The sequence below is a fragment of the Ammospiza nelsoni genome, chromosome 9 (genome assembly GCF_027579445.1).
Source record: "Ammospiza nelsoni isolate bAmmNel1 chromosome 9, bAmmNel1.pri, whole genome shotgun sequence".
Lineage (NCBI taxonomy): Eukaryota > Metazoa > Chordata > Aves > Passeriformes > Passerellidae > Ammospiza > Ammospiza nelsoni.
Window position 1 is genome coordinate 7,517,466 of NC_080641.1, and position 25,679 is coordinate 7,543,144.

The window sequence follows — 25,679 nt, forward strand, 5'->3', positions numbered from 1 at the left end:
AAGTGCCAGAAGGCTCCTGCAGGATGCCAAACATCCTAATCTGATCTTCCCTCTTTTTGCCTTGCTGCTTGCATGCCATGCTCTCCATGGGAAGGCAAAGCCCCTTGCTAGCCCCTTTCTCTGCCATGTGGCTGGTGGCAATGCCAGGTCTGCGAGCCACCTTCTCCTCCAGCACACATATTAATGCAGGCCTCCAGCAAAATTGCTCCCTCCTCCATTCCTTTGGAGGAGGCTTCATTTGGGGCTTCCCAGATCAGAGCCCAGAACCAGTGGGCTGTGCTGTGTCCTTGTCTCTCCCCAGAGCTGCAGGAGCTGGGCTGGGGTTTGCCAGTCAGGGAATGGGGCTGCTCCTGACCCAGAGCACAGGGCACTGGAGGGGACAGTGCTGGGGACCACATGTGGCTCTGCCCTGGCTGGCAGGTGGCTGCTCGTTCCTGCATATTCCTGCACATTTCCCGCACAACTTCATTGCTGGGAGGGCTGGGCATTAGATGAAGTTGTGGATGTGGGTCTGGGGCTGTTTGAAGCTCTGCTGTGAACTTTCCTGAGTGTATGCAGTCAGTATTGAGGTATCCCTGCCTGGTGCCAGGCTTTTGCTCCCTGCTCCTGACAAGGATCCCCAGCGCGGCTGTTAAAGGCCAGCAGTGCAGGCAAAGCCAGTGTTGTCCTGAAACAGCAAAGTTTGCCACCGGTTAGGAATCCTTGTGGTTGCTGGGATTGACACTCATGGATTGAGCCCCCCGAGCTCTGTCCTGTGTCCCACCTCCTCTCACCCCACACAGCTTAGCGACCGGTTAATGAGGTTTTTGGTGCGGTTTGCGTGTCTTTTGTGCTCCTTTTTGGGTGGGGCTGGGGATGGGAGCTGAGCCGCCAGCTCCGCTAGCCCCAGCAAGGTCCTGCTGTTCCTCAGCCTTGCATTTCCCGGGGGTGGCTGCAGCCCCAGGGCCGGCAGCACAGCTGAGGCAGGATCTGCTGTGGGATGCGGGGTGGATGTACAGCTCCACATGGCCGGAGCTGCTGGAACCAACACTGGTGGAGCAGCACATCACCCCCTCCTTCCCCACGACGCTCCTCCCCTGAACAACTTAACCTCTCCCCCTGCTCCCGATTCCCGATCCATAGCGGAGCCGCCGTGCATTGATTGGCGTCTCCGCCGGGCGATTATGCTGCGTGCCCGGAGCGCCGGGAATTCGCGGGGAGCCGAGGCAGCCGAGCAGGGCAGCGGGCGCTGAGGAGGAGCGGGGGAGCGCGGGGGAACGCGGGGCTGGCGCGGCCCGGGCCTGGCCGCGGCCGGCGTGAGGCGAGCATGGGCCCGCGGCGAGGAGAAGCTGCCCCGGCACCCTCCGAGAGCCCCCTCAGAGCCATGCCCCGGCCCCGGCTGCGCTCCGGACGGCTTTGAAGTTTAGAGGAGGCACTCGTGTCGGGAAAGGCGAGCGATGAACTGAAGATTAAACATGTATGGGAATTATCCTCACTTCATTAAGTTTCCTGCGGGCTTTGGCAGTAAGTGTTTTACTTGCGTTTACGGGGTTAGGGGGAGGAACTGGTCCCACGGTGGCGGCGAGGGGGGGTGGTGTAAAGGGAATTAAAAAACGTAAAGGGAATTTAAAAATTTAAATTCCCAGCTAAAATTTAACCTAGCTGGGATGTGGCTGTAACCTGCAGTGCCCGTGTGCTTGTGATCGAAGCTGTCCTGTGGTTTTATGTGCTGTGAACTTCTGCACGGCCGCGCCAGGCTGCCTGAAATTCTGCAGGCTGCGCTTTGAAGTTCAGCGGATCGCTAGGGAGATGCGTGTTTGTGTCTGTGTGTGCTGGCTTGAATCTCTTCATTGTAAGAACAGCGTCAAACCGAGTAAGCATCTTTCCCATTTAATTTTTATTAACTTGTTGAGGGGAGGAGAAAATTACTTTTCAAACATAAAACACCTCCCGAGAAAAACCTTACGAGGGTTAATTCCTTGCCTTGCGGGGCTGTCTCCTGCCCTTGTGACACAGATCCCACCATCATCGTGTGGAGCTGTGTCAGATGAGCCAAGGGAGGCTGTGACACCCCTGTGCCCACCGAGAGCGAGCCCTGGCCGCAGGAACCGCGGCTCCTCTCGGGAAATGCTCTTTGGGAATACTCTTTATGTTTTATCTGAGGTTCTACCCCTTGCCCTGACACAGGGGGAATGGGTTGAGGAGCTGTGGGTTGGAGTGCTCGGCTGCGAGGGGCTGGGAGCGCCCACCTATGGACTGCTGGAAGTACTGATGGAACAAAGTGCGTGTGTGTGCAAAGTCTTTCCTTAAGTTGTTCCCAGCCCTTTAAGGTGGGGGAAGTACCTCCAGGATTCTCTCTGGAGGCCCCCATGCTGTGTAAATCAGCCTGGTATTTCTCTGCTGGAGAAGCAGTTCCTGCAGACATCACGTTGCACATGGGATGTTCCCACTATGTGTGGGGTTTTTCCCCCCTCCCTTTTTCACCAGATGCTCACCTCTGGTAATTCGCCAACTCCAGGAAAGTATTGCATCAAGTTATCCTCGAGTTTCACAAGAGCTTGACTTTTCAAAATACCTTTTTAGGCTGTTTCTGCAGATTCTCATTGGGAGAATCTGTTGCTCATGGGTGGTTTTAAGGACCCAGCAAAGACAAGCTGAGCTCTCTCCTACTGCTGCAATTAGAAGGAAACAATGAATGTGTTATTTGTGTTTGATTTATTTCTATTACAAATAAGAACAAAACAATGAAAGTGTTATTTGTGTTGAATTTATTTCTGTTACAAACTTGCAACGAACCAAAGGAAAAGTGACAGTCAAGCTGATCTTCATAGGAACCAGGCAGAGATCCCTGTAGGGACAAGGGTTACAACACTCAGCAGAGCCTTTGGGAGATTTCTAGGAGAGGAAATTGGTAATAGGAGCAGAGGGATTTCTTTTCCACCAATAAAGGCGAAGGGACTTCTCTATCTCAGTATATTGGGAGTTTAACTTCCTTTTAATATATTAAACTGGGGTTTTAACCTGCTTCCAGCTTGGTATGAGAAACAGAGGTATTTTCTGTATGTGAATGCCAGGCAGAGATGTAAAAGCATTGGCCAAGTTTTGTTTGGGATGCTTTAAAACAGTCTCTCTGTCCTGTCTTGTGCTCCCTGGATGGAGTTTGCCACTCCTGGCCGTTCTCCCCAAAAAGCCAGAGGGGCTTCCATGTCCCTGTGGCAGCTCCCTCTCCTTTGAGGGGAATTCTGGCTGGCTGAGGAAGCAGTGCCTGTTTTGGGCAAACAGCTTTAGGGCTGTGTGAGAGGGCAGCCAGGCTTTGGAGGAGGAGAGATGGTGGTGACCACGGGTGGAAGGGATCTTCCACTGCCTTGGGTCCTCACCACCAGGCAGCCTGCATCTCCATCAGGCCCACCATGTGTTCCTGGTGTTTACTGCTCCCCCATCCTTGGAAAAGCCATGAAACTCTTCCTGGAACATCAGGGTCCACACTAAGCTGTCAGCTTGTAGCATTCATTGCACGGTGTTGCTGGAGGGCAAAGTTAAGGTGATGCAGGTTCTGCTGTTCTTCTTGCATTCAGATTTCCTTTAGCTCTGAAATTCTGGGCTTCAATTTCAGCATAATGGCAAAAAGAAGGCATCAACTTGCTGTCTTTTTCTTTGCTTTCAAGTGGCTGTTGCATCTGCTTTACCTTAATTTTATCTGCATTCAGGATAGAAATAAGGTGCATGTTTTTGATGGGGTGTGCAACACTCAGTTTGATCTTAAACATCTGGATAGCACCACCAAATTTGTCTGAGAAATACATCCACAAGCTGGTCATAAGCACATGATTTGTGATGAGAAAAGGACAGTCAGACTCCAAGGTGTCACAGATGAGTTTGTAGAGTAGCAGGGAAAATGTTCAGATGAGTCAGCCTTAGATATCTAAAGCAGGAGATGTGCTGGGCTACAGGAGCAAAGAAAGGGCTTAAAAATGTGGTTTTATTTTCCAGAAGGATGCATCTCACCCCAAGCCCAGCTCCCAGGGCAAGGAAAGATGCTGTGCTGGCTGTCCTCTCTTTCTGGGCACTCTCTGGCAACGTTGGTTGGGGACAAGAACTAACTTGGCTCCTCCACAAAGTCTCTTTTATTGCTACTCATGTAACTTGGCCTGTGGCCACACCACCTCCGGCTGCAATCTTGTCAGCTCTCCCAAGCAAAGCAGGGTTAGGCCAGGTCGTTTAGGGGATAGGGAGAGGAAAACCCGCATTGTGCTGGGCTGGCTCTGCTGCCTGCCTGGCACCTTTTTCACATGTGATTGTCCCAGGTTTTGTGGCCTGCAGGATGATTTTTCCCCTGGGTGTCATGGCTTGCTGTGTCCATTCCTGTAATTGTGGATGTGAGGATGGAAAAGAGCCCTTAGTGACTGGGCAACTCTGGTATCTAAGAAAATGAAATTTTAAGAAAATGAGATTTTAAATTTTGTGAAAATTTTTCTTTTCAAGCAGGAGATGCCTGCCTTCAGTTGCCTGGGGCAACCACAATTCCTGCAGTCAGTGGGATCCATTCTCCTGGGGACTTGTAGCTTCTCCACAAATTCAAACAAAACTGTAGGAATTTGTACGTGTTTTTTCCTAGTGGCTGCTGGCCAAGTGGGAATTCTGATCAAACGATAATTGTAAAAACCCTTCAGGCCTCAAATTCCACGACTTTTTTCCTTTTGTTTTTTTTGGAGACAAGGAGCTTTATCCAACTCTTGTGTGTTACCGTGGCCACCAGGGAGATGTGACACCTTGTTAGGGTGAGTAAATTTGGCTTGCAGCTCTGTTTTAATTACTTGATGTGTAGTTGCTAAAGGAGTCTTTCCCTGGTGCAGGCTCAGCAGCAGATGCTATTTTGAGGTCTTGGCCTGATTGGACTGAAATTGGACAGTGGGTCAATAGCTTAGTAAGTCCAAGGACGTTTGGACAGGACAAACAGCTTTTTGTGGCCAGGTTTTGGATGGCCCCTGTTGCAAGGGAGGCATTAGCAGAGAAGAGAGGAAGCAGCTCTTCCCACCACCTGGAGGGCTGAGGGAAACTTTCTGCTGCCCAATGTAAGGACCCTGTTGGAGAAACCCCTGCTCCCATATGTGCCACTACAGCTCCTGAGAGTTTTCCTCCTCGTTTTTAGTGCTCAGGGAAGGCTGCATTATTTATTGGCATGGAGTTGAGCAGGAAAGATGGAAACACAGAGGTCACTGGACCTTAAAAGCAAGGCAAACCCACCAACCTTTCTGTGGGATATTTGTACTGTCTGTGGGAATCTGCTTGGATGGTTAAAAATATCCCCAGAAAGGGAAGAGTTTTATGGTTCATCCTCTGTGTGTTAAACAAAAAACAACTTCTGCAGTCACAGCAGCAGAACTTTGCTGGATTCCAGTTATGGTGGGTATCCTGCTACCATCACTGCAGCCACTTTCAGGAGTGTTTCTCTCAGGTATTTCCCTTTCAAGGTCGTCCCCAAGGACGAGCTGTTTGCCAGGCTGCACCTCCCACGCACACTCGTGCTCCTCTCCTGAAATCAGCCCTTCTCTGCCCACTTCTCAGTGCTTTCTGATCTGCAGAGGATGAAATATCTGCAAAGTCATGTGTCAGGCAGGGCAGCTCACACCTTTAAATGTTTGTCAACCTTTTCTCTGAAGCCTTGGGAGCATAAGTGTTTTTCATTGTTTGATGAGTTTCAGCTTTTGATTCTCTCTGATATTAAAAAGGAAACTGTGAATGTTGAGAGTATCATCATCTCTAGGCTTGCCAGGGATCTTCAAGGACTGTTTTAGGCCTTAGATGAGGTCAGACCTCAGTGCTGAACATGGATATTTCTCTCAAGGCTTTGCTGGGTGTTAGAGTTGAAGGGACATTGTCCAAAACAAGCCTGCAGCCTGTGGTGGTTAAACAGACAGTGTGTGCAGTGCTTGGATGTTTTTGGCCTCTGCATTTTGATTCTTCTTTCTGCTCAGGTGTAACCGCTGAAGCTGATGTTTGCTGCCATTATTTGTGTGAAAATCAAGGCAGTTTTATTGGTTGCAGCCCGGTTCCTTCTCTTCCTACTGCCTTCACTGAGATATTTGGGGTCACTTGTCTTTGTTTCCACACCTTCCTCAGCTTCCCCTGTGAAGTGCTTGGAGCACAGAGGTGCATCCAAAGTGCCTTATCAAGCTCACCTTGTTTCACTTTCACTGTGCTAGCCCAGACCTGGCTGTTTAGGGTTGGTGTCGTGGACCTGGAGCTTTCGTGCTCTGCAGGTGCATGTGTTGGACACCTCCACATCTGCTGTGGTGTAGATGGTGTTCTACTCCTGATTTATGAGGCCATTCATGCAAGTTTCCTGTCCCTGGATTAGGATTTTGCTGAAGTGAAGATGAAGCACAGTTGGAGTGGAGTATCAAAGCTTTGTGTACTTGCTCAGCTTCAGTAGCTGGTGGGTGAGGGTAATGCTGTTGCTTATGTCCTCAAGGGCAGTAATTTCAAAATGCAGAGAACTGAGTGTTTCTTGGGGTCTTTCTTCATTATTTTTCCTAATGTCAGCAGAGATGCTTAAGCTGGCATTGGAAATTATCCTTATTCTAAAGCAACAGTATGGACACTGTATTTCTGTGTGTGTACTTCAGCTGCTCCCTGCCACAAACAATGCTGTAATTTGCAGAGCCACTTTGAAGCACTCAGAACCAAATTCTTCTTTCTTAAGCTTTGCCCCCTTCAAAGAGAAGGCTGGAGTGTGTGCTTCTGTTTAAGGCAGCTTGTGGAGAGCTGATGGAGGCACTGGCTTCTCTGGGCAGTGCATGTTTGCAGCAGAGATACTGGAAAATCCACACAATCCACCTGCTCCTCCAGGAGAGAAATAAATACAAAATCGAGCTGCCCTGAACTTGGACAGGAAACTCCCTGTATTGTATTAGCAGGGTGCCCTGTGGCAGGAAGGAATGATGAATCTGACTCCATGTTCTTAGAAGGCTAATTTATTATTTTATAATACTATATTATATAAAAGAATATATACTAAACCATACTAAAGAATACAGAAAGGATGCTTACAGAATGCTAAAAAGATAATAATGAAAACTCGTGGCTCGACACAGCTTGACCGTAATTGGCCAATGAATCAAAACAATTCACATAAAACCAATGAAACAATCACCTGTTGGATAAACAATCTCCAAACACATTCCACATCTGAGCACAACACAGGAGAAGCAAATGAGAGAAGATTTTGTTTTCCTTTTTCCCTGAGGCTTCTCAGCTTCCCAGGAGAAAGTCCTGGGCCAAGGGATTTTTCAGAAAATATGACTGTGACATACCTGTCCAGGCACGGTAGAAGGACGAACAGCCCCACTTGTGGATCAGAAATAAGCCAATGGTGAGTGCAGGGTGGGTGTTGAAAAGCAGCAGCGAGCCCTGGTGCTCAGTGCAGGTCCCAGCTGGCCTTCCCCAGCTGTGTGGGGACATGGCCAGCGTGGTTGGTGCCCTGTGCTCGGGGCGTCCCCGTCCCTGCTGTCACCTTGCATTACCTGATGGACACTGCAGGCCTGGGTAAATGTCACCTGTGCCCTGTGCAGCGGGGGTGGCTGGCTGGGGCTGGCTGCAGCACTGGCTCCTGTCTCCCCAGCCCACCCTGCTCCATCCCACAGCTGCTTCCCTGCTGCACTGCAGCTCCTCCCCAGCTGTAGGAGTGACAGGGGTAGGATGGTCGGGATGGATGGAGAGCAGAGATCTCTGCAGCCAGGTCATGGAATTTGTGGTTTATTGCAAAGGGCCTGGGTGTAGGGCCCTGCTGGGAGCTGCCAAACACAGCTCAGAGCTGATCTGAGAGAAGTAAAGACAGAGGTAAAGAGAGAGAAGGAAAGAGCATGGTAAAGAGGATGAGACAGAGCAAAAGACTAAGAGAGAGTGAAGTTCCTGTTACAATACCATAAATCTTCTGTGCTGAATATTCTAATTCTCACTAACCAATCTAGTACAATATACAAATACTACAGCATTTCCATACAGCCTATAAAAATCACTACATTACCACCCTGTGTTACATTTTAAACCCTAAAAACTCCTCTTTGGGCCCCTTCTGCCAAGCTGTAGGGTCTGCTCTGACCCTTGGGCCTGTCTGCAAGCAGAGGGTGTTGTTCCATCAAAAGGGGATTACCTTGAGCTGGCCATACCGTTGTTTTCCAGTTGTTCAGTAACTGAGGGATCTCAAAGCTTGCTTTCATTTCAATCTCACTTATAGTTTCCATATTCTCAAAATCTTTTGCCAGGCAATCATATTTATAAAGCTTTCCTGTTTCATCTTCCCCAACACCTAGCCCTGTTCCACTGCCATTTGTCCATCTCCCAGATGATGAGAGAAAATACCTGCAGTAAAGCTATTCCATCCCAGTGAACCCAAGACCTTTCTGGGTTCTGCTGGGAGATGTGGGACACAGAACATCAGTATTTTCTTGCAAGTCATTTAATTTAATTATTTTCTTTCAAAACTTGGCTCTTTGCACAGTCCAAACCCCCCTGGCTTCTTTGAACTGAAACAAGTTTGAGTGTATTCAGCTGAGCGAATAATTAACCCCAGGGTCAAGGATGCTTTGGCTTGCCTCTTTCTGCACACCTTTCAGCCATGAAAATTGCTCCTCTCACAAGCTGATAGTCTGCTAACACTCATTTCTTATATCCCTCTCTGAGCACTCTAGCCTGAAAATGAGAAGCTGAGGAGGATTTTCCCCAGCTGCAGGAGAATGCATTTCTGCTCCTGTGGTGGATTACTTAGCAGACTTATTCCAGAAAGGGACTGGAAGTCAAAATTTTTTTGTTTTTGTGGGCTTTTTGTCATCATTGTTGTGCTTTTCTAGATAGGGCCTTTATTTGAATTTGTAACAGATGGATAAAGTTGTTGTTTGGTAAATGGAAATTTAACACTGTGGATTTGACCAAGGGGTTTGTCAGAGCCTTGGCAGGACAGTGTAGCCAGGCGCTGTAGGAGCAAGCACGTCAACTCTGGTTTGTGTCATCAGGCCCTGGCAAAGCCTGGCTTTACACCTCTGTGCTCTCCAGTGGGTATTTTCATTTATCCATCCATCTCCACCAGCAAACACTCCTTTGTGCATTCACGGTTCCTCTTTGGTATCTCTTTGCTGGGATAACAGAGGTGTAACAGGGTAAAACCCTCCAGGTTTCCTGGCTTTGAGCTTTGATCCCATCCTGGGGTCTAGGGGATCCCCCTGGGCACAGCTCTGAAAAATTTGCCTCTTGTCAGCATGGGGCTTGCACTGACCAGCAGCCTCCTGGTGGGAAAGCCTTGCTCTGGGTCCTTGTGCAACCTGGAGCCTCTCTAATGGAGAGTTTCAGCAATGACAGCACTCCGGAAAGGTCTGGCATAAAAGCAAACAGTTAACTCTCCTGGGTGTCTTTTCTTATTGGTTTAAATCTTCTGCATGATACTTTCAAAATATGCCCTTTTCTGTGTTAATGGAAGAGGATGAAGACTCATTCTGCTGCTCAGCTCTCCTGGTGTGATAGATCTCTGCCCAGCATCCCCTGCAATGACTTATTTTCCAAGCTGAGGAATCCTCAGAGGCAATGTTGTTTACCTAGTTATTTAAAGAGGCGTAAAAGCAAATTCTTTCTAGGTCTGTGCTGCAGATGCTGGGGAGGACTGTGTGTTGTGGTACCACAGGTGATGAAAAATGCATTTGCTTTTCTCTGAAGCTGATAATGGCCAGGATGGTCCTTTGAAGCCCCAAGAAACATCTGAGGTGCCTGTGTGAGCTGAGGTAAGGGAGGCTCCAGACAAACAGCACAGCTTCTGCCCAGTGCTAAAGGCGCTCTGTCCCTGGGATGAAGGACTGGAGCACTTGGGATCCATTCCAAGGCAGGGATGTTGCTGTCTGCTAGCAGAAAGCAGGCTGTGTGTCTCCCTGGTGGTGGCAGGGGGATCTGCGGTGACTCTGTGGCAGCAGGCAGAGCCCTGCTCCTGCCTCCAGAGCGCCTCGCTGCCTCTGAGCCCTCTGCTGTTGTCATTGAGCCGGCTTCCTCCTGCTGCACATCGCTTTCCCACCGGGAGAATTGATCCAAAAAGCCAAAGCAAGAATTGACAAAGACCTTTTCTCCCCCTCCCTCAGCAGAATTAAGTCTGAAGCGGGTTGATAACAGCGGATGGAGTCCTCCTTGACTCTGACAAATGTCTTTAATGTTATTCAGCAAGCTGACCTTTTCCCGTCTTTATTGTGCATCTTCCCTTTGAATCAGATTTGATTGTTACTTCAGGTAGAATAACAAGCACTGTCACGTAAATAACTTTGCAGTAATGTTAAAAGGAGGGAAAAAAACCACAAACAAACAAAACACCCAAGCGCTGCCTTACTTGCAAATGCAACGGGAGAATGTATCCTCTGTGCCAGCCGTGAAAAAGCAGCTGTGTGACCTTCCCACACAACATCTTTGCCTTGCTACTCCAGGGAATCATCTCCTGTGTTGAAAAACCAACGGAGAAATAATGGTTCACAGAAATGTTAATGACAGCTAATGCTAACTAGGGCTGGTAAATTCTAAGGGAGGGAGAAAAGGTCATGGAAATCCTTAATATGAACCTAAATGCATGACCCATTTGGACTAGTGGTCATTTGATGCCTGAATATTTGAGACTGGTCCTACAGAAGACAGTATTTAGGCCTTGGCTGAGCTTTTCAGCCTCAGAGTCTGCCCTGAAGTGGCAGTGATCAGGGTTATATTGTTTTTTACACCACCTCTTCCTCAGCAGGGTTCAGGGGCAGACTGATCTCATGTGGCTCAGCTTCGTGATGTGCACTGCAGCTCTTTTTAGTATGGAGGGAGGAAAACCCCTGTCCTTGTAGCTGTGAGAGTGCCCTGGCACATCTGCGTGGCCAGAGTCTCTGCTCTGATTTGTACAAATGAGGAAAATTAAAGGGCAAATTGTTTTGGGGCTGCCTTGTCCTGAAACTTGCGCTGCAAGCGTGTCATGAGGCATTCCTGGGTTGCTCCAGCTGCTGTGGAAGGTGCTGGCACCCAGCTTTGGGAGTGAACATGGGAAAAGGCACAGTGGAGACACAGTGAGTGGGGAGGGGGAAAACTGAGCCATGGGAACACAAGGCCAGAGCCACCTCAGGGAGCAGAGGTGCTTCATCATAAGGCTTGTGGAGCATTCAGAGTTTCCAGGCTGGCTGGTGAGGATGTCAGGGTTTCAGAAGTGTGCTGTCCCTAGAGCTGGCTTGGACAGAAGAAATGGGACCTCAAGGAAGAGTTCAGAGCAAACTGAAAATCAGCCTGAGGCAGGCAGGCAGTGGTGCCTTCCTCAAAGTCTGCTGAGGCACCAAAGTGGAAAAGGAATATTTTGTTATTAAGCATTATCTCCAAATAATGTTTGTTGCTGTATATTGTGGATTCTTTACTTTCTTTCTTCTGCCAAGGTTGGGATTAAATGTGTGAGATGGTATTTCTTGTTTGGACTTACATGTTTATTAGTTCTTATTTATATTACAATCTCACAAACTGTGAGTTTTACAGCACTTCACTCTAACAAGCTAAAAATGGAGTTGTATTTCTTTCTTTATAAGGCCTTTTAAGAATAAACTGTCTAATTAAGAAAAGACACTTAAATTATTTTTACTTTTAACTCAATAACTTAATTACCCGTGACTTGTAATGTGGACTTTTAATTTAATATATATACTATATATAAAAATAATAACATCATATATAATATATAATATATAATATATAATATATAATATATAATATATAATATATAATATATAATACATAATGTATTATGTATTATATATTATATTACATATTACATATTATATGTTATATATCATATATTATTATATATTATATATTATATATTATATATTATATATTATATATTATATATTATATATTATATATTATATATTTATATTATACAATACTGCTCAAATTCATGAAGGAGAAGGACTAGTTTTTGCTCTAAAACTTCTGTCTTGTTTTATATATTCAATATAAAATATATATGTATAAATTTTATATATATATTCTATATTCTAAAACTTTAAACTCTAAGTCTTCTACTATGTGATATTACACACTTCTGTTCAAACTACACACTCATAAATCTTAGTTTTACCATTTAATTTTGGAAGTCTTCTCTATGGTCTCAGGTTAAATGCAGTGTTCTCTTGGGGGGTCTGCACAGAAAGTCTCAAACTCTCAGTAACCAGCGTTCCAACAGTATATAACTCATTTTCCTGTATTATAACCAACATTTTGTTCTTCTCTCTTTACAGTGTGGTTTGCTGCTTGGTTTTGAGGCTGGGCTGGCATTTTAAGCTGACACAACCTGTGGTATTTTCGGGGTCCCCCGTGGCAGGAAGGAAGTGATTAATCTGACTCCATGTTAAGGATAATTTATTATTTTATGATCTCTATTATAGTAAAGAATGCTATACTAAAGGATAGAGAAAGAATACTTACAGAAGGCTAGAAGATAATAAAGAAAAACTCGTGACCTCTTCCAGAGTCCCGACACAGCTGGACTGTGATTGGTCATTAAGTCAAAACAATTCACATGAAACCAATGTTGTTGGATAAGCAATCTCCAAGCACATTCCAAAGCAGCAAAACACAGGAGAAGCAAACCAGATAATTATTGCTTTCCTTTTTTCTCTGAGGCTCCTCAGCTTCCCAGGAGAAGGGATTTTCCCAGAAAATACGACGGTGACAACCACCAAGGCTCTCCATCCCACTCCGTCTCTCCGTTTCTCCCTGCAGATTCCCCGGTGCACGCCAGCTCCCCGTCAGTGAGCCTGTCCTCGGGGCTGTCCTCGGGGAGCCCGGTGGTGGAGGGGCCCCCCGGCTTCCTGGAGCCCGCCGGGAGCGCGGCGCGGGCGCTGCCGGCGCCCATGAGCGCCCTGGGCTCGCCCTACAGGGTCATCGCCTCCTCGCTGGGCTCGCACCCCGTCGCTCTGTCCTCCGCCCCCGGCGTCAATTTCGTGGCACATGCCAGCCCACAGGTGGGGATGTGATGATTTCTTTGTGTTCAGGATGGGTGAAGTCCCAAAAGTTGAGGGAGAGGGTTGGCTGGTGGGGAGTGCGGCCACTCAGAGCTCAGCTGGAAAGAATATTTTCTAGCATGGGAATCTGCATTAATCAGCCTTGCACAGACACACAGAGCACACCAGTTTTAAAATACCCTACAGGATTCTCAGATTTCTGTGGTTGAGATGATCTCCAAGGTATTAGAAAGTCCTTTTTTCCCAGCCCCACCACTGAAGAAGTCGAGATTCGTGGGTTCTGCTTCTCAAGGTTGTTTATTTTCTCTTATCTGTTCCATTCTGTCTCTGACCTGCTGAGGTCTGTCCAGCAGGTCGGGTTGTGGCACAGTCCCTGCCCTTGGGGTGGTGTTAACTTTTTATACTGAGAACTATGTGTCCTTTTTTATAATTTTCCAATACCTATCACCTATGTTAGACAGTCTCTCTCTACTCTTAACCAATCCAGAAGTGTCACCATCACAGCAGAAGATGGAGGACAAGAAGGACAGGACATGCCCAGATTCTTTCATCTTGCCTCTTGAACCCCCATTCTAAATCCCCAAAATTCCACTTTTTCACCCTGTGACAAATTCACTATCATTCTACTCAAACCCTTGTGGCTTGTAACTCTTCACACAGTTGGTAATTGTTTCCATGGGCTAAAATCAAAGGCACAGGTGTTTGTGACTCCGTGCCAAGGTCTCTGAGCCCCCTGCCAGGGTCTAGAATCACCCAGGGCAGCCAGAGAAATGTCCTGGGTTCCCACACAGGATGAAGAAATAGAGCTAATTTCCAGCTTTGTTCTCGCTGTGGGTGCAGTCCAGCTCCCCTCTGCTGCAGTGTGTAATTACTGTACACGGAAACAGGATAGCCAAGGGCTGCAGTGTGTGAAACATTGCCCTTCCTCCTGCAGAAGCATGTCTGCTTCATTTGTTTATCTGGAAAGGAGACAGACTTTCTAGGGAGAGACAAATGTTAATGCTAAATGCCAGCCACCTACTGTGTTGCATCTCAAGCTGGCCTGAAGCAAAATTGAGCACTCCCATCCTTGCTGCCTGTGCTCACGTGGGTGCTGAGGTTTCCCTTCCAGACAGGTGTTTGGGCTGGAGCCTCCCCAGAGCCATGGGAGGGCTGGGAGCCTCCCAGGGTGGCTCTGTGGGATGGAGACATGCTGCTCCAAAAGCCTGGAACTGCCTCCTGCATTTCTGGTGGCACTGTGGCATCTCGACAGAGAGCTGAAATGTTCTGGGTGTCCTGATCTAAGTGAAAATTCTGCCTCTTAGGAGCAAGATTTTGAGTTTTGTTAGTGGGACCTGAAGGTGGGAAGTGCTCAGAAGCCTTGGTGGCTCCTGCTGAGGAAAAAGCAAGGAGATGGTCCCCAAGCCCTCTCTTCCCATACCATGCTGCTACTCCTTGGAATGCCTGAAGCTCTTCTTAGTGCCTGAAAGGCTGGGAAAAAATAGCATGGGGAGGCCCCTGAAGAGCTCTGAAAGAGGATGATGTTTGGCTTACCTTTCCCCAGCATCCTCAACTCCTGTGTGGGCCCCAGCTGTCAGCAGTGGGAATGCTGGAGGATCCCTCATCCCCTTGCAGCACCCAGCTGTTCCCCGTGGATCTGATGGTATTTGTGCCCCTGACATCAAGGACAGAAGGGCTGGACAGGAAATTGTGGCAGCACTGGCTGGTTGGAAGCCTTTCCTTTGGGACTGGGGATGCTCTGGGAAGTGGTTTCCCCAGCCTGGGCCCTGTGCCAAGTTCCCAGATCCGAGGAGAAGGTTCCATTTGTGTTGCCTCTAATGCAAGGAGACGGCTGGGCCCTGGGGATTCAGCAGGGAGGCAGCTAATGGATTTGGGTTCAAGCAGTTGTCCCAGATATCATCCATGATTGCACTTCACCTGCAAGAGTCAAGCTCTAAGGACACTGATGGATAAAACTGCCCTGTGTGTCCCCCTCCCCTGTACCCTCTCTCCCTTTTATTCTTTCAAAGTGCAGGCAGGGAGGAAGAAAAGGTGGTACCTGAGTTCTGAGTAACATTTTAAACCATAAAAAGGTTCTCCTGGCTCAGCATTTTGCCAAGATGATGGACACTTGTGGGGAGGAAGGGGTTTATTTCTCCTTTCCTTGGCCTGGATTTTGAAGCATAAGGATTTACAGTTGCCAGTGCTTGGTTTGAGTCTCTGCTGGGGAGATCAAACCTCTGTTCCTCTGGGCAATTTTTCCCAATACACTTATATGTCCTACTGGAGCAAAACCACTTGGCTCCTGATTTTTGCTGGATAATTTTTATTTTCTGTGTTATTAAAACATTTGAAGCTTGAAAATGAAGGGATAGCGGTGAGGGAAGATGAGAACAGGCTTCATCCTTTTTATTTTTCTAATGACACATCAAAAAATTCCAATGGGATGAACCTTTGTTCTTTACCAAAATTTTCTGTGGAAATTACCACTTTTTTTTTTTTTTGGAAATGTGCAGTTTCTTGGAGCAAATGGAGAAATTTCAGCAACATGCATGGAATCCACTGTTTTAAATGTTACAGAGATTGCAATGAAGGCTCGAGCTGGGTCTTCATCCAAATTCTTGTTTTCTGTCCTTGCTTCTGCCTTCTTTGAGCTGATAAATTGGCACAACTGTTCCAAACAAACCCAGGGATGGAACAACCATCCCCAGCCCTCAGCCCACAGCAGTGGGGAAGGTGATTTGGTGGTGTATGGTGGGCTTGGAGAGAGATTGTTCTGCCCAGACAGCTTTTGACAGGACGTGCTCAATGGCCCTTAACCCTCCCTGCCCTGCCTGACGTGGCTCCAAAGCAAACAGCAATAAAAGGAAGCCCTGGGCAACGTCAGGCTTTGGTCTCTAATCAATGTGGGTTTGTAACCTTTAACTTCAGCAGCCAGGAGCAGCTCCTGGGGATCTCAGCTGGGGGCTCTGCATCCTTTGCCTGCATCTCACAGCTGCTGATTTTTCAATGCTCAGCCTGATCCCCCTTTTTTTTTTTTTTTGTTTCTTTTTTTAAAATAATCTGGTAACACCAAATCTACCACCTGTGATGGTGTTTGGGAACCTAAGTCCCAGAGAGGCACCAAATGGCCATGTATTCATGTGCATATGCAGATATTGTGAGTCAGGGAAGCTAACCCACTAATTTTTATTTATTTTTTTTCTGTTCTTAAACACCATTACAGCTTCCCTAGCCATGCAGCAGTGCAGGTTTGATTGTAACAAATCACCTGTCTGCAGAGCTCTGCTTTACTAATCTGTTTGTGTTTGTGGCTGCCAGCAGCCAACAATCAGCATCCTCTAATGAAGCAGCCAGGATCCCACCAGCCTCATGGCTTGGAGGCTGTAACTGAGCAGCTGAGGGTAGTGCCTGCCCTTTTCCAGCTCTGCTTAGTCCTGGCTTTGGTTACAACATCATGCAGTGTCTGCTTTAGTGCCTGCTTAAGCCTCTCCTGCTGGATTCAGCAGAGGATGTCTGTCTGTCTGCCCAGGGCAGCCCCATGGGGGTAAGCCTGGGGGACAAGCCTGGCAGGAGCAGCAAGGGAAGGGTCAGCTCCGTTTGGGGATGGTTTCACTGAGATGTGAGTCTCTCCCCTCTAACCTATCTTGTGGCTTCTGCAGCTCAATGTCCTCAACAACGTCAGCAGCTCGGAGGATGTCAAGCCCTTGCCGGGTCTCCCGGGGATGGGGAACATGAATTATCCATCCACGAGTCCAGGATCCCTAGCCAAACACATCTGTGCCATCTGTGGGGACAGGTCCTCAGGTAGGAGGCTTTCTCTCTTGGGGAAGGCTTTGTGCAGTGAGAACTCTCTTGGTGCTCTGAGACTGTGCAGCACTGAGCAGTGTGGAGGCTGTTGGGGCCACACTGGCATGGCAAGCTCATGGCTGGGTCTGGCTGGCTGTGTTGCAGATTTGTGCCCAAAAGTGACCAAACCTAAACACTGTGCTCTTCTCCCTCGTGTGTGTAACCTCATTTTACCTTCTGTCCCTGTTTGCCAAAGGTAAATCTACCAAAATCTCTGTGTTCCCATCTCCCTGTGCTTTGTGTCAGCTGGGCTCTGCCTGTGCCTGGGTTTTCTATAATATCCCAGTGAGCCTTACAAGCCTTCCCCATTTCTGTGTTCCCATCTCCCTGTGCTTTGTGTCAGCTGGGCTCTGCCTGTGTCTGGGTTTTCTATCATACCCCAGTGAGCCCTGCAAGCCCTCCCCATCTCTGTGTTCCCATCTCCCTGTGCTTTGTGTCAGCTGGGCTCTGCCTGTGCCTGGGTTTTCTACAATATCCCAGTGAGCCTTACAAGCCTTCCCCATTTCTGTGTTCCCATCTCCCTGTGCTTTGTGTCAGCTGGGCTCTGCCTGTGCCTGGGTTTTCTATCATGCCCCAGTGAGCCTTGAAAGCCCTCTCCATATCAGTGCACCCCATTTGCTGCCTGTGGCTGTTGTGCACCTCAGATGCTCCACATCACTCCACTGGCATGCAGCCCCTCCTTATCCCAGGAAAAACAGTGGTCCTGTGGTTTGACTGCTGCTGCTAAGACTTGAAGCCAGTTCAAGGTGATACCCTGCAGTTTTCCCACCTTTGGATTTGCTTTGAGCTCCTCCACGCTGGAAGGAAAGGCAAAAGCCTGCCTGGCCAGCCATTCCCTTGCCTCCCCAGGGAAGCACTATGGGGTGTACAGCTGTGAGGGCTGCAAAGGCTTCTTCAAGAGGACCATCAGGAAGGATCTGATCTACACCTGCCGGGATAACAAGGACTGCCTGATCGACAAGCGCCAACGCAACCGCTGCCAGTACTGCCGCTACCAGAAGTGCCTCGCCATGGGGATGAAGAGGGAAGGTAGGGCTGCTGGGAGCAATGGGGTTGGAGATATTTTCCTCCATTCATTAGGATAAATCAGCCTCTTGGTGGCCCTCCAAGGCTGGTGCATTCATCAGGGGGTTTGGGACCTCATTACGTAAAGGAAATGGGAATCGTGGTTTGGGTTGGAAAAGAGTTTTAAGATCAAGTGGAACCATTGGCCCAGCAATGCAGATTCCACCAGTGAACCCTGTCCCTAAGTGCCACATATGCCTGTCCTTTAGATACCTCTGGGATGGTGACTCTGCCACCTCCCTGAGCAGCCTGTTCCCATGTTGGACAGGGTGCAAAAAATTCTTCCTTCTGTGAAGGCTTTTTTCCTAATAAGGGCTAATAAGGGAAGAGACTGATGGGGAAGCTGTTACAGTGTATTTTTCTTCTCACCTAATCACACACATGGGTGAGTATCGAAGCTTTTAACTGATCCTGACCCAACCTTGCCTCTAGTTAGTGACTCTTAGTGGCTTGGACCCCTTGGAAACCTGTAAACTTCTGCTGGGACCTAGCAGTGAGGGGTCCTGCAGCCTTCTTGTCTCTTTTGTGAAGAGCAGCTTCCATTTTTTTGTTTTTGATTTGCTGACTTCATTTGTCACCACCTAATTCTTGTACTGGACGATAAGGGTGAATGATTTATTTCTATCTCTCATTTTATAGTTCTCTGTCATTTCCCCTCTGTCATTTCCATTCACCTGCTGAGCTGGATTGTCTCCCAAATTATCCTAACAGATGCAACGTCAGGAAGTGACAACCAACACAGCATTTAAGCTCCTTTTTTGTAAGATAAAGTAACAGAGCTGCCCAGGGAAGCAGCTGTAACACTGGGCATGAGCTGATTCTCGTCCTGCAGCATCACCAAAGCTGTGCTGCCTCAAACTCACAGGGCAGCAGGGGACTGCAGAATGCCAGGCTGGAATCAAAAACTTAATCCCAGGCATAGCTCCCTCTTCCAGCCAGGTGCAAAGTGGTTCAGAGGACCAGGGTGTTAGCACAACTTCCTTTTGCAGAGAGTGAAAATTTAAACCCCAGGAATCTGGTGGATCCTGTGAGAGTTTGGCTGCAGCAGTCACTGGGAGCTGCAGAAACTGGGGACAGAGTGCAGCTTGAGTTCAGGGGCTGAGTGATGGGACTGGTATTTCCTTGCCATGTTCTTTCTTACAGTAAGATTTTGGTGACTTCAGAAACACTTGCATGGCTTTTTCTGCACAAATATTCCCCCCCAGCAGGCTGGCATATACTTGTGTCCTGTGTTGCCCTCCCTCACAAGTACCAGGCTGGATGCCCACCTTGATCCATCTCCTTGGGTGCTACCATTTCACCCCAGCAGTGAACTGAACAAATGTAATGCCTGCTGGTCACTTCTTAAGCAGGATTGTTGTATTTCCCTTTGGGATTTCTTAAAAACAAACAAAAAAAAAGTGTACCAGGACTTTTGTTGCACACAAGATACACAGGTCCTACACTGACCTGTCTTACACACGTCCTGGGAATTAGAAACTGAGCTTTGGAGAGAATTTCATGTTCTGTGCCTTCTTTAGAAAATATACAGAGGGGAGAAGGGAGTGAAGGTGTTGGGGTGCTGATGTAGAGGGAACTTTCTAGTGGGGAGGATCAGGAAGAGAGGTGGTGGAGGGAGAGGTGATGCCAGGACTGGGCCAGGCTGGGTAGGATTTTGCTCAGGAATGAGACAAGCAGCAAGTGTGAATCCAGCTGGGGTTTTGGGACTGTCTAGCCCTGCTGCTGGATGCTCTGGCTGCTGTGGGATTGTTGAAAGCATTCTGGGATTGTTGGAAGCATGCTGAGAGCACAAAAACCTGTCTGTGAGTGCAGGAGTGCTGAGTGCTGCCTCTTCCAGCACTCAGTGACAGCCAAGTCCAGACTGCCACCTGGAGGCATCAGTTCCTCTTCCCTCTGTTCTGGAGCTTCATACTTTGGAAATCACAATCTTTGGTCAAATTTGGAGGCTACTGGTCTGCAGCAACCTCAGAGTTCTTGGTGTGGGAGCAGCCATTTTAATGGGTGTACATCTGAAATACCCATTTATTGTAAAATGCCGGTCTACTGAGGGGAGGAGAAAATGATGAATCTGACTCCATGTTCTCAGAAGGCTAATTTATTACTTTATTATACTATATTATATTAAAGAATACTATACCATACTAAAGAATACAGAAATGATACTTACAGAATGCTAAAAAGATAATAATGAAAACTTGTGACTTTTTCCAGAGTCCTGACACAGCTTGGCCCCATTTGGCCAAAGAGTGAAAACAACTCACAGCAGAATCCAATGAAGCAATCACCTGTGGGTAAACAGTCTCCAAACACATTCCACATGAGCAAAACACAGGAGAAACAAATGAGATAGGAATTGTTTTCTTTTTCTCTGAGGCTTCTCTCGCTGCCTTTAAGCTTCCCAGGAGAGAAACCCTGGGTGGAGGAATTTTTTAAGAGAATGTGAATGGTATTATTTTCTGTTGCTTCCTGCTTGAGGGGGTTTCCATCCCACCTGTGGGGACCCCCTGTGAGCAGATGAGCGTTGCTGTGGCTGTAGAGAGCCATGCTTGTGTCCCACAGCTGTGCAGGAGGAGAGGCAGAGGAGCAGGGAGCGCAGTGAGACCGAGGCCGAGTCCACGAGCAGTGGCAGTGAGGACATGCCCGTGGAGAGGATCCTGGAAGCTGAGCTGGCAGTGGAGCCCAAAACAGAGGCCTACAGTGACATGGGCACAGAGAGCTCGGTAAGAGCCCCTGGCAGCACCTGCAGCCAGAGATTGGAGCTGGGATTTGAACAGACAAGCACCATGTGAACAACAAGCATTGTGCAAGGGGGTTTTGCTCCACAGCACCTAAAAATCACCAACAGTTTCTCTTTAGAGATACTCTGAATGACAACTATATGTTATTTTCCAAGCATTTTTTCCCCAGTCTCTTTTAGTTTCAATGAGGAATCTCCTCACTGAAATAGATGCTGGAGAGCCTGAGCCCTGTGCTGGCTTTCACACGTGCATAGCCCTGAACACTTCTTGTCTGCCCCTGGCTGGGGTGGAGCTGAACACAGCAGGTTTACTGCTGTGGTTTTGCTGGTTTGGATGGAACTGGTGCTCATGCCTGTTCAGGGGCTGCTCCCTGGCTTTTGGATATGCCCTGGGGAGCAGGACTGGAGCCAGCCATGAGGGACTTGCTTTGCAAAGGGTAACAAGCAAACAGAAAAGTCTAGCAACCAGCTTGATGCCCTAAGGCATTTAGCTTTCATATTTTTCAAATCTTGTACTGCTTTAGTGTATAACTCTAAACTCCATATAGAGTGTCAGCTGCTGTCTTCACATTTTGGTCAGACAAAACAATCCCTCTGGGCCTGAAGCTCAAGGACACCCTACAGCCTCAGGCCCCAAAAAGTATAAACAAAAGTGAATTGGGGGGAGCAAACTGGGGGAATATGACTTCATTACCTGAAGCTGTAATTGGAGGATTAACCCTTGAAATGGAAATGGACCAAACTTATAATTGTCTGAAAAACTTAGCGTTGTCCATCTTGGGTGTAGCCCCTCTTTTGACTGCCCAAGGTGTGCCTATTGAAGACCTTCAATAAATACCTTTTTTTACCCTCTTAATCTGGTCTAGCCTCTGTTCTGGGTGGCCACTCCAAGGCATCAAGCTGACTTGGCTGGCTGCAGAGAGGACAGTGGTAACAAATTCCTGCTCTCCCCAACAGCACCCACCTGAGATTATTGGCAGTTTGGATGTTGTGCTTGTGGCATTGAGTATCGTTAACTCAATTGCGATTATCAAAGACTTTCCACTGATGAATTCTCCTCTTTTCCTCTGCTCTTTTCCTTTTGGTACCCCTCTCTGTTAGACAAATGACCCTGTCACCAACATCTGCCACGCTGCTGACAAGCAGCTCTTCACTCTGGTCGAGTGGGCCAAGCGCATCCCCCACTTCTCCGACCTGACGCTGGAAGACCAAGTCATTCTCCTCCGGGCAGGTAATGTCCCCCACCTGTGCTGTCCCTGCTGCCCCTGTCCCTTCTCTGGGCTGTGTGAGAGCCAGCCAGGCTGGGTGGTGAATGTGCAATCCTGAGCCAATCCATTCCTCCATGTCCCATTCTGAGACACGATGAGAGGTTGGCAGAGGGTGTGGATGGGGTGTAGAATCTGTTGTTTGTAAAGAGATTGGAGTTGCTAGGAATGTGGTTTTTTAGGAAGAAAACACAGAATATTTTTCCCCTTTTCTTTTTTGTAATTTTAATTGTTTTCCCTTTGAGCCAGTTTCTGCTCCTTGCTTGCTGCTAGTCAGGGTCACTGAATCATAGAATATCCTGAGCTGGTAAGAACCTGGAAGAATCATCAAAGTCCAACTCCTGTCCGTGCCCAGAACAACCCCAAGTATCACACCATGTGCCTGAGAGCATTTCCCAGCTATTTCCAAGGGATTTCCCACCTCTTGCAAGGGATGCACTGGTACCTGGGGTGCCAACTCTCCCCTGAGTTCAGTCCAAAGCCAGCAGGGAGAAACCAGCTCTGCTGCTCTGTCTGGAACTGCTTTTTGGCCAGACTGCCTGACGTGTCCTGCCCTCCTGTGCTTGCAGGCTGGAATGAGCTGCTCATTGCCTCCTTCTCCCATCGCTCTGTGTCGGTGCAGGATGGGATCCTGCTGGCCACGGGCCTGCACGTGCACCGCAGCAGCGCCCACAGCGCCGGCGTGGGCTCCATCTTTGACAGGTACGTGGCTGCCATCCCCCAGCAGGGCTGGCCAGGCTAGCTCTGCCTTCCCCTCTGAGTGGGAAACATGTCCTTAAGGGGAACTGGAGCAAAGCCTGTGTGGTTTGGGGCAGAAGTGGCTTGGAAGGAGCAGGGGATGTTTGACTGACTTAAAAAAACAAGAATGGGGTGAAAGCACAGTGAGAAGGGATTTGCAGCTGTAGAAGCAGATGTTGGGTTGGGTGTGCAGGGGGAGGAATGCTTCTGTCTAGAGAGTTTGCTGTGGCTGTATCTAGGCCTAATATTGCTCACCAAGAACTTTAGATGGCAAAGCCTCAAACCCTAACTTGTTTGTGTAACAAGTGCATGCATATTGTCCCTGCCGTGCCTGCTCCCTGCCTGGCAGGACACTGCCTCACCACTCCTTCACACCTGGCACACGTAAGGACAGTGCCCATGTTTTGCACCACACAGTAAAAAGTGGAGAAAACCCATGTGGTTTTCCTTGAGTGAGTGCAAATTGGGAGTGCTGTGTGCTGAACAAAGTGAGAACAGGAGCAAATTTGATGCTCAGGATGTTGCTGATGCACTTGTGGAACAGCAGTGTGGGGCATGGCTGTGCCTCAAAGATGCCTCTCTTCCCGCAGAGAAGAATTGAGGGTGTTCCCAGTGCCTTTTTTTCAGTGGAGAAACTGGTCTCTGACGGTCTGCTCACCCATGTCCCCCACATGCAGGGTTTTGACAGAGCTGGTGTCCAAAATGAAAGACATGCAGATGGATAAGTCGGAGCTGGGGTGCCTGCGAGCCATTGTCCTGTTTAACCCAGGTAAGCCCGAGGCTGGGGACAGTCCCAGGTGACAAGCACTCCAAGCAGGTCACTGTGATGACGAGCATCAAGGCTGCAGACAGATTTCATGCTTTGGGTTGGAAGGTTCCTCAAGGACCACATCATTCCACCCCTGCTGCAATGGGCAGGGACAGCTCCCAGCAGCCAAGATTTGTCCCATTCCTCTCCTGCCAGTGCACACAGTGCAAAGACCCCCTCTGCAGAGACCTTTTCCCCAGCTGTATTTCCTCCCCTGACCAGATGCCAAGGGTTTGTCCAGCCCCTCAGAAGTGGAATCTCTGCGGGAGAAGGTCTATGCCACGCTGGAAGCCTACACGAAGCAGAAGTACCCCGAGCAGCCAGGGCGGTGAGTGCCCCCGGCAGGGCAGCGTGATTCCCACCCTGCAGAGAGGATCCTGGCTGTGCTGGCTCTGCCTGAACCACAGTGCCCAAATCCCCAGCCTTGAGGGTGCTGTGGAGCTGGAATTTTGTTGCTTTCTAATCCAATCCTACCCTCTGCTGGCCGAGCTCTTGAAGTGCCGGCAGCTGGGTCGGTGCCTGCGGAATCTTCTGCTGGTTTTTGCTCTGGCTGTCACCACAGACACTGCCAGTGGGCTCTGGCTGTCACCACAGACACTACAAGTGGGCTCTGGGCAGGGGGAACAGGCTGCCAGCTGCACCCCCTTCCCAGATGTGCCTCCAAACCAGAGGCAGTGGCTGGCAGCTGAGGGGCTGCACACACTCTGATAGCCTGGGGAGTTTTTGAGCATAGATTTAAAGGGTACCATGGAGATATGGGTCATGTTAAGATGTTCAGATCTGGATGTATCTTCTTTTTTGTTTAAGTTTTAAAAATGCCACATTCTGGTTTGGAAAGGTACATATTCCCACCACATGAGGCGACAAACGCTTATATTGAAAGCTTAAGGGAATCTAAGTCTGAGAATGCCCCAAAGCATTTTTTGGGGAGAATCTGGGCTGGTGCAGGCTTGGAAATGGGTGGGAGAGGGCAGGCAGTGCCTCCCTTGTGCCTCTGACTCTGCTCTTTCCCAGGTTTGCCAAGCTGCTCCTGCGCCTGCCGGCACTGCGCTCCATCGGGCTGAAGTGCCTGGAGCACCTCTTCTTCTTCAAGCTGATTGGAGACACCCCCATCGACACCTTCCTCATGGAGATGCTGGAGACACCCCTGCAGGTCACTTGAGGGTCTGTCTGGCCAAAGCCTGGCCCCCTGTGCCCCTGCAGAGCCTCCTGCCCCTGTGCTCTGAGCCTGTGAGAGCTCCAGAGATGTCCTTGGCCCTCCGCTCCTCCTCGGTGGGATTGTCGTGGTTTTGGACAGCTGTAAATCACCCCCTTGAGCCCTCCCTGGCCTGTCTGGGGGGGTCACAGATCCTCTACCCAGCTAACCACCCCCCTGCCCCCCTGTACAGATAATTGCTTTAAATTATTTTTTCATTCTCAATAAAAGTCAACAAAACAAATAAAATATTACGAGTGAGGCACTGATTGGAGTGGAAGAGCAGTGTCTTCTTTTGCTGTGGTCACAGGTCCAGCTTGGGGTGGGGCTGAGGGTTCCTCCTGACACTTTTGAGCTGCCCAAATCAGGGCAGGAATGTCACTTGGGATATCTCTGCTTGTGCTGATGGACATGGTCCTCTGGCTGAGAGAAGACAGGTATTGCTCCTTCTTGTTTCTGCTAAGGAATGACCAAGAGAAGCTTGCTGCTGTGAATCAAAACATTTCATTCCACCATCTTAAACTCTTGGGCTCTTGGAATTCTTTGAGGTTCTAAAGTAATATTTAAAGTAAGTTTTTAATGTGTGAGAGGGTGGTTGTCTGGTGTTGGTTGGTTGGTTGGTTAGTTTGGTGTTTTCTTTTCTGAGCTAGTCTAGCCACTGACAGAAGAACCAAAGTTTTTCATTTTGGTCCAGGTGGAGCATTTTGAAGTGAAGCAGACCTTGTGTGCTCATGGATAACTTTCCATTTTCCTGATTTTCCTGAAGCTTCACGCGTCCCATTCTTTTTTTTTCCCCCTCCATATTTCTCCTCTGGAAACAACCTCACAAACCCCAAAATTCATAATCTCCCACTTCCACGAGTGAAACTTGCAGGGAAGGAAAGAACAAGACCCTCTAACAAACCACCCTCAAAGGCTTGCCTGCTCTTTCCTGCTCTTTCTCCTGCTGGAGCTCCCCATTGCAGCCGAGCTAACCAGAGTCAAACGAGTTAAAGACATTAATTTGTTCAATATGCAGCGCTTATCCTGGTGGGAAAACGTCCTCCCAGGAACCCAG

The 25,679-nt window shown here is 48.5% G+C and overlaps 1 protein-coding gene across 2 annotated transcripts; it reads left to right on the forward strand.

Moving 5' to 3' along the window:
- Positions 1–1,292: 1,292 nt before the first annotated feature.
- Positions 1,293–24,871, forward strand: RXRG (retinoid X receptor gamma). 2 transcript variants are annotated; one of them, XM_059478297.1, is made up of 10 exons: positions 1,293–1,503; positions 12,745–12,986; positions 16,628–16,772; positions 17,664–17,843; positions 20,439–20,599; positions 21,718–21,847; positions 22,451–22,583; positions 23,297–23,388; positions 23,650–23,755; positions 24,442–24,871. In XM_059478297.1, the coding sequence occupies exons 1-10, from the start codon at positions 1,455–1,457 to the stop codon at positions 24,587–24,589; spliced, it is 1,386 nt and encodes a 461-aa protein (XP_059334280.1). In that variant the 5' UTR covers positions 1,293–1,454; the 3' UTR covers positions 24,590–24,871. The 2 variants fall into 2 exon arrangements, with proteins under 2 accessions (XP_059334280.1, XP_059334281.1); XM_059478298.1 differs by lacking the exon at positions 1,293–1,503 and adding an exon at positions 1,842–1,852.
- Positions 24,872–25,679: the final 808 nt, after the last annotated feature.